A 7957-nucleotide genomic window follows, 5' to 3' on the forward strand; every position below is an offset into this window, starting at 1 on the left:
ACTGACTCATTAAAATTTCTTGGAGTGAATATCCCTGCTGATTTGTCAAAATTATTTGAAGTAAACTTCCCTCAAATCATAATTAAAGCTAAAAATGTTATCCAAGTGTGGAAAATGAGGAATCTTACATTACTAGGTAAAGTGTGTATAATTAAGACACTAATTGCTTCGCTTTTCACCTACAGTTTTACTTATTTACCTGTTTTCATTCCAGACAGATATATTAAATCACTAAACGCTGCACTATATCATTTTTTATGGAATTCTAAGTGGGAGCGAGTCAAAAGAAAAACACTAATTGGTCCAAAAATGTTGGGTGGTATTGACATGATTGATGTCCATAGTTTTATATTAGCTCAAAAAATTAAGTGGGTGGGGTTTTTATTAGATGATACCAAAGTTTGTAAATGGAAGCTTGTAGAACTTAATTATTTGAAAAATCTTGATTTCACATCCTTGTTAAAGGGGAAATTATTCTGGAACTCCCATTTTATGAAAAATATTCCATTTATCACTATTAGAAACATGATGTTATACTGGTATAAGAATATTGTTTTGAATGTGCCTATACTTAATCAATCGATCTGGTACAATAAAAAGTTGCAATATAGCAGAAAACCTTTTTATATTTCAACATGGAAAGAACATGGCATTTCTGAATTGAGACATTTAATTTCTCATAATACTTTCTATACTTATTTTGAGCTACTTGATGAATATAGCATGCAATATAATGTTGATGATTATAGAACTTATTACAAAATCATAGGTAGTATTCCTGAGGAATGGAATGACATTGTGCAATCATATGTTGAAATTTGTGACTTTGATTTTAGTGAATTTCTTTCAACCACCACTGAAAATTATTCGTGCAAAAATACCTATAAAATAATAATAATGAAACAGTTTGTCTCTCCAAACATGTATGTTATGAGAATTAAGTTCAGTTATTCCTGTTGCAGTGTGCTACACTTTGTTTATATTCCGTCATTATTACGTTATCGTTCTTTGTGTTGTGATCACTGATTATCGTCAAGCGACAACGGACTGCATTTGCCTTACTGCATTAGTTACGTGCCGTTACGAGTATTAGACGGTAGTCCGATTAAGTTTGGCTATACTTAGTGACTCAATGTAATTATGTTGCATGTTCTTGTGTTTAGGTTAAGATGCGTTTTTAGTTTCTTAAAGGCATAATTTTGGTTATAATAAATAAACTGTCATAACAATTTAAGAAACTAAAATCTTAAATATGGATGCATCGATGAAACCAGTTAGACTTGACCTAAATCTGAATTCTCCAAGCGCGGCAAAGGAATGGAAGCACTGGCGAAAAACATTTGAGAACTACATTGAAGAATTAGAGATGAGTGTACAAGAGGGCCAGTCTGTGAATAAACTCAAGAGGCTAATCAACTCAGTATCTCACAATGTTTATGAATATATTGAAGATGTGGACGCTTATAGTAAAGCTATGGAAGTGCTACATAACTTATATGTCAAGACGCCGAATGAAATATTTGCACGACATCTGCTAGTTACGGCAAAGCAACAAACTGGTCAATCCATCGACGAATTTTTACAAACTCAGCGTAATCTAAGTAAAGATTGTAATTTTAAAGATGTTTCTGCCGCGCAGTACCGCGACGAACTTATACGTGATTCTTTTATCAATGGTATTTTGTCAAATAACATCCGACAACGTCTTTTGGAAAACAAGGACTTGACTCTTGAATTAGCGTTTTCACAATCTTCATCACTTGATCTGGCGCAACGTAATTCGTCAGCATATGAAGCATCTCGAATCGACGAATTGCAACCTTCGGCATTGGCCACTTCCGAAACCTCTTTCGACAATGAAGGTATAGTAACTGGCCGTATAACAGGGCGAAAATGTATATTCTGTGGATATAATTACCACAATCGTCAAAATTGTCCCGCACGCAATGCCAATTGCTACAAATGCGATAAAAAAGGCCACTTTGCCAAAGTTTGCCGATCAAAGATGAATAAATCTGAAGACTCTTCATCTATAACGGCGTCAGTAAATCCATCAGTCCACGATGTGCAATCAGCACCACGGTGTTTACTGCCGGCAACACTTCCAGTTGTCATAGCTGGTCGCAATACAACTGCGTTGATAGATACCGGAAGCTCTCTCACTTTTATAAACGAAAAGACTGCGAGAATGCTACGTTTGAAAATTTTGCCTTCACGGGAAAATGTAGTGATGGCTGTCAGCATCTGCAAGGAACGACTATTGGATCCTGTTTAACTGATATGATAATTGGTACTCGTTCATATACCAAAGTGCCTCTTAAAGTATTTCGAGGTCTTTGTTATGATTTATTGCTCGGTCAGGACTTTCAAAGACAACATGAAAGAGTCATTTTCCCTTTTAACGGCTCTCGTCCTGAACTTCTAGTTCAATATGAATCAAAAGTATGTGGTTTAGCTGCTGCAAACTACACCCCGGCTTCGTTATTTTCTAATCTCATGAAAAATTGTCATCCGATAGCTGTCAAATCTCGCCGTTTTGGCGCGTTAGACAAAGAATTCATCGCTAAAGAAGTTTCGAGAATGTACAACGAAGGAATTATCAGGCCAAGTTCTTCGCCGTGGAGAGCACAGCCTTTAGTTGTGAAGGACCCATTGACCTCAAAACGACGATTGTGCATAGACTATTCACAAACGATAAACATTTATACAGAGCTAGACGCCTATCCATTGCCGCGAATTGATGATATGGTTAACGAACTTGCTGGATATTCCTGGTTTTCCACCTACGATCTGAAATCCGCGTATCATCAGATTCCAATATGCCAGCAAGATAAAATTTTCACTGCGTTTGAAGGCGATGGTAAACTCTGGGAATGCAATCGTATTCCATTTGGAGTGACCAATGGAGTACCAGCTTTTCAGCGGCTAATGGATGAAATTGTGGAAAAAGGCAATCTGAAAGATACATTTCCATACCTCGACAATGTAACTATAGCTGGACATACAAAAGAGGAGCATGACTATAATGTGAAGAAATTTTTCGATACTGTTAAGAAAAACAATTTAACACTAAATGATGCAAAAACAGTATCAAGTGTACGGAAAATTAACATTTTGGGATATACAGTGGGTAATAATTCAGTAGCTTCAGATCCCGAACGCCTAGCTCCATTAAGAGAACTCCTACCTCCAACAAATAGTCGCGCTCTGCAAAGAATAATTGGACTTTTTGCGTATTATTCGAAATGGATTGTAAACTTTTCAGACAAAATGCGACGACTCCGCCAAGCGAAAACATTTCCTTTAGATTGCGCTACAGTACAAGACTTCGAATCACTAAAAAGAGAAATCGGAAATGCCACTTTGAGCTCAATTGATGAGCATGTTCCATTTGTTGTAGAATGCGACGCATCGGAGATTGCAATTTCAGCCACACTGAATCAAGGAGGGCGACCAGTGGCATTTTGGTCGCGTGTTCTACAGAAGAGCGAGAGGTTTTATCCCGCTGTAGAAAAGGAGGCAACGGCAATCATTGAAGCTGTGCAAAAGTGGGCCCATTTTCTGGCAAGACTATTCACTATCGTGACCGACCAGCGATCGGTTTCTTTCATGCTAGATAACCGTCGTCGATCCAAAATAAAGAATAATAAAATTCAGTCCTGGAGGCTGGAACTAGCCTCTTTCAGTTACGACGTTAGATATCGACCTGGAAAACAAAATGCCGCACCTGATGCTTTAACACGTTCTACATGCGCATCAGTCTTTCCCACGTCATTGCAAGAAATACACGAAGGTTTATGTCACCCGGGCGTCACAAGACTTCTACATTTCGTCAAATCGAAAAATTTGCCTTTCTCGACTGATGACGTTAAAAGAACTTGTAAATTATGCCGCGTATGTGCGGAACTTAAACCGAAATTTTATTCCCCACCGTATGGCACATTAATCAAGGCCACACGGCCATTTGAAAGACTGAGTATGGACTTCAAGGGACCTTTGCCATCGCGGACAAAGAACGTATACATGCTAACCATTGTCGATGAATATTCTAGATTTCCATTTGTATTTCCATGCACCAATCTTTCTTCCGCTTCAGTAATAAGCTGCCTTGAAAAATTATTTGCTCTGTGCGGACTACCTGGTTATATACACTCTGATAGAAGAAAATCTTTTATGTCTGCGGAACTAAGGGATTTTCTGCTGAAACGTGATGTAGCCACCAGTCAATCCTCGCCTTATCACCCAATTGGAAACTCCCAAGTTGAACGATTCAATGGAATCATATGGAAAGCCGTGCGTTTATGCTTGCGTACATATAATCTGCCTATCACACATTGGGAATATGTGTTACCGAAAGCTCTTCAATCGCTCCGATCTTTGCTTTGCACAGCAGTCAATGCAACTCCACATGAACTATTTTTCAACTTCCAACACCGCTCTCCCAGTGGTCATTCATTGCCTACCTGGTTGTGCGAATCAAAACATGCTTTTCTGCGGAAATTCGTTCGTTCGCACAAAAATGACGATTTGGTTGAACAAGTGGAACTAAAAAATGTGAATCCCGCATATGCTCGAGTTCGTTTTTCTGATGGGCGGGAGAGTACGGTATCGTTAAGAGACTTGTCCCCTTGTCCAGTCTCCCAACGATCTTCAAGTCACGATAGAGAGTCTCAAGACTTTTCTCCTGAATTCAATATGGACGAAGATAGTAAAACAAGTACTAGTGCGTCACCACTAAATGATGGATGCAACGTTGACCGAAATGAAGAGTTCAAAATTGAAATTCCAATTAGCTCTGACAATGCTAATAATGAAAGGATTGCCACACGTCGTTCAACTCGAACTAACATTGGTGTTCCACCAGAACGCTATGGTTTTGAAATATAGACGGGGAGAATGTTATGAGAATTAAGTTCAGTTATTCCTGTTGCAGTGTGCTACACTTTGTTTATATTCCGTCATTATTGCATTATCGTTCTTTGTGTTGTGATCACTGATTATCGTCAAGCGACAACGGACTGCATTTGCCTTACTGCATTAGTTACGTGCCGTTACGGGTATTAGACGGTAGTCCGATTAAGTTTGGCTATACTTGTGTTTAGGTTAAGATGCGTTTTTAGTTTCTTAAAGCCATAATTTTGGTTATAATAAATAAACTGTCATAACAATGTACAAGTCCTTTTGGCAAGAATCTTTCAATATTTCTAGTGTACAGTGGAATAAATATTTCATAAATTCATATTCATCAACTAATGAGACAAAGCTGAGATCTTTTCAAATGAAGCTGTTTTATAAAGCTATAACGCTGAATAATGTTTTATATGAATTTAAGATAATAAAATCAAACTTATGTGAATTTTGTAAATTACATATCGAAACCCTTTTGCATTTATTTTATTATTGTGAGATAACTAGTAAATTTTGGTCCGAGATAGACCAGTGCATTGTTTTTAAGACAGATAACTTGAATTTTGATCTTTCCATCAAAGAATGTTTTATGGGCTTTGATTACATTCCTGAAATACAATTCATCAATTGTGTACTATTGGCTGCCCGCTTCTTTATATATAGATGCCGGATCCAGAAACGAAAACCAATTTTTGATGTTTTTTATAAATTTATTCGTGATATTCGTGACAACGAGAAATATATAGCAATGAAAAATAGTAAAATCCCGATACACAAAAGAAAGTGGCATTTATTTATATAATAGTCGATCAAGTGACTTTTTGCTATTTAATTACATATTATTGTTTTTCTTTCCTTAAATACATAAAATGTGATATGTTGCTGTTTTCTTATAACATTATTAGACTACAATTGCAAACATTGTGAGAAATTACCTTTTATAACTGTATTGCTGAATTAAAAATTGTTATTTCAATATTATTCTATTTGCTATATGATTGCCCTTATATGGTATATACCTAAAATGTGAGATTTTTTTTTGCTAAATGATTGCCCCTGTATGGTATATACATATAATGTCAGATTTTCTCAGTTTTCTAATAACATAATTAGATTGCGAATGCAAACATTGTGATACTTTTCCTGACTGTATTACTGATATTGTTTATTTCAATATAATTTTATTTAGTAATTGATTGTATAGTATATAGATAAAATGTGAAATTTCTCCAATCTTTTGTTTACTCATACCATACTATTAGATTACAATTTCAAACAGTGTGAAATATTACTTTTAATGAATGCATTATTTATCTTTTAATATTGATTAATTCAATATTATTTTATTTTATGAAAACCTAATAATAAAAAATAAAAAAAAAATCATTCCCGCATGGGATTCGAACCTACGCAGGTTAATTAGAGGTTATGTGACGAGCGTATTCTGAGTGTTCAGCATGATGCACCACAACACCGAGCCAAGAATATTTTTTGCAGAGCTTTGCTCAACATTATCATCCGTTCTGGACAATCTCAATAGGGCGCTGGGTAATATTGTATCTCTAATTCTGTAAAACCGTGTACAAACGCTTTTATCCGCAATTTAATGAAGTGTGATAAACAAATGGCTTGACATGTCGACGTTTTTGAGGCATCATATCATATTTCCAAAATTGCAATTTATCCTTAGTTCTCCACCTTCTCAACCATCATTTTCTTTAACTTTGCACAAAATTAGATTTCCCATTTATGAGGTCCAATTTCGCTCTTTCCACCAGCCGACCAAAATGCGGTGGGTTCCGTTTGCAGCTTGCAGAATAGCATAGGTAGGCTCTCAGATGCTAAAAATCACTTCTATGAATGGACATTTTTCTGAAAAATTGCTCGAGCTCACCAACGCTTATTTGAATTCACTAAGCGAAAAATATGAGAAATTGCATTAGCCTGTATCGACTGTATTTTTTGTTTTTTTCTACAGAAAAACCAGAAACTAATCTTATACGTAAACCTCATATCAACAAAATTGTTGTCATTGCAGCAGCATACTATATTAATGCAATTTATCTGATTGAAATGAGTAAATTACGTTTAATTACGTAACAATAATTACCTAATTGCAGCACAAGATTTGTTTATTCTATTTGTTTACGTATGTGTTTCTTCTGAGCATGGGTGAAATCGGTTTGCTTTACATGTGGTTGTTGTATCATTTAACATAGCTGTATGAAAAATAATGTTCAATATTGATGTTGTAAGGAAACTTAAATGAGGAAAGGTTTGATGTAATTAGTTTTCAAAAATGATTGCAATTACTATATTTTAGACATAAATTTAGATTAGTTCACGAAATGCAAGATGACATCTATATATATGTAAAAACCATCATTTCAAAAAGGAATCATATCCACTATCAGATTTGATATGACAAAGTTACAACTCATCAAACAGTAAGTTTCTTTTATAGATAGCAAAAAGGGAGAATGTGTTATAATAGAGGTTATAGCATGGTTTATTTAACAATGATGTATGAGGTAAAGTGACTCAAATATATTAACAAGTCTTAACACAGACGTAACATTAATATTCATTTACAGGTGTCTTTTTATATTAATTTTATCATTGCAACAAAAGTCTACATCAGTAAACAAGTCGGAGGTTGGTTTGGTCACTGGGACTAAACCCAGTCATCATTTCGGCCTTGGGTCATGATATATGGCCTAGGTTTAAGGTGGTTTTGAAAAAGTTTGGGATGGATTCTTAAAGAAATTTGATTATCGATCTGTATTCAACCGCATTAGAGTCACCACCATCCTGATTTATTTTTATTTCAGATTTCTGGATCGTCAATTTATGACTACAAGCCTTTTGGGTGTGCGACTATGGCGGTCTCCGGTAATTAGGAACTCCATGCGCGCTTCCCGTCGCGTCTGGAGGAAAGGAAGGCCTGGTGTGGTTAATTTATGACTACAAGCCTTTTGGGTGTGCGACTATGGCGGTCTCCAGTAATTAGAAACTCCATGCGCGCTTCCCGACGCGTCTGGAGGGAAGG

At 36.0% G+C, this 7957-nt stretch overlaps 1 protein-coding gene across 1 annotated transcript; it reads left to right on the forward strand.

Annotated features, from left to right (window-relative positions):
* The first annotated feature begins 1252 nt into the window (after window positions 1-1252).
* Window positions 1253-2275, forward strand: LOC144420809 (uncharacterized). The gene has a single exon (XM_078110469.1). The coding sequence runs from the start codon at window positions 1253-1255 to the stop codon at window positions 2273-2275; it is 1023 nt and encodes a 340-aa protein (XP_077966595.1).
* Window positions 2276-7957: the final 5682 nt, after the last annotated feature.

This window comes from Styela clava, chromosome 3 (genome assembly GCF_964204865.1).
Source record: "Styela clava chromosome 3, kaStyClav1.hap1.2, whole genome shotgun sequence".
Lineage (NCBI taxonomy): Eukaryota > Metazoa > Chordata > Ascidiacea > Stolidobranchia > Styelidae > Styela > Styela clava.

Coding starts and splice junctions, on each gene's coding strand:
- LOC144420809 (XM_078110469.1), top strand. CDS start 1,253: ATGGATGCATCGATGAAACCAGTTAGACTTGACCTAAATCTGAATTCT.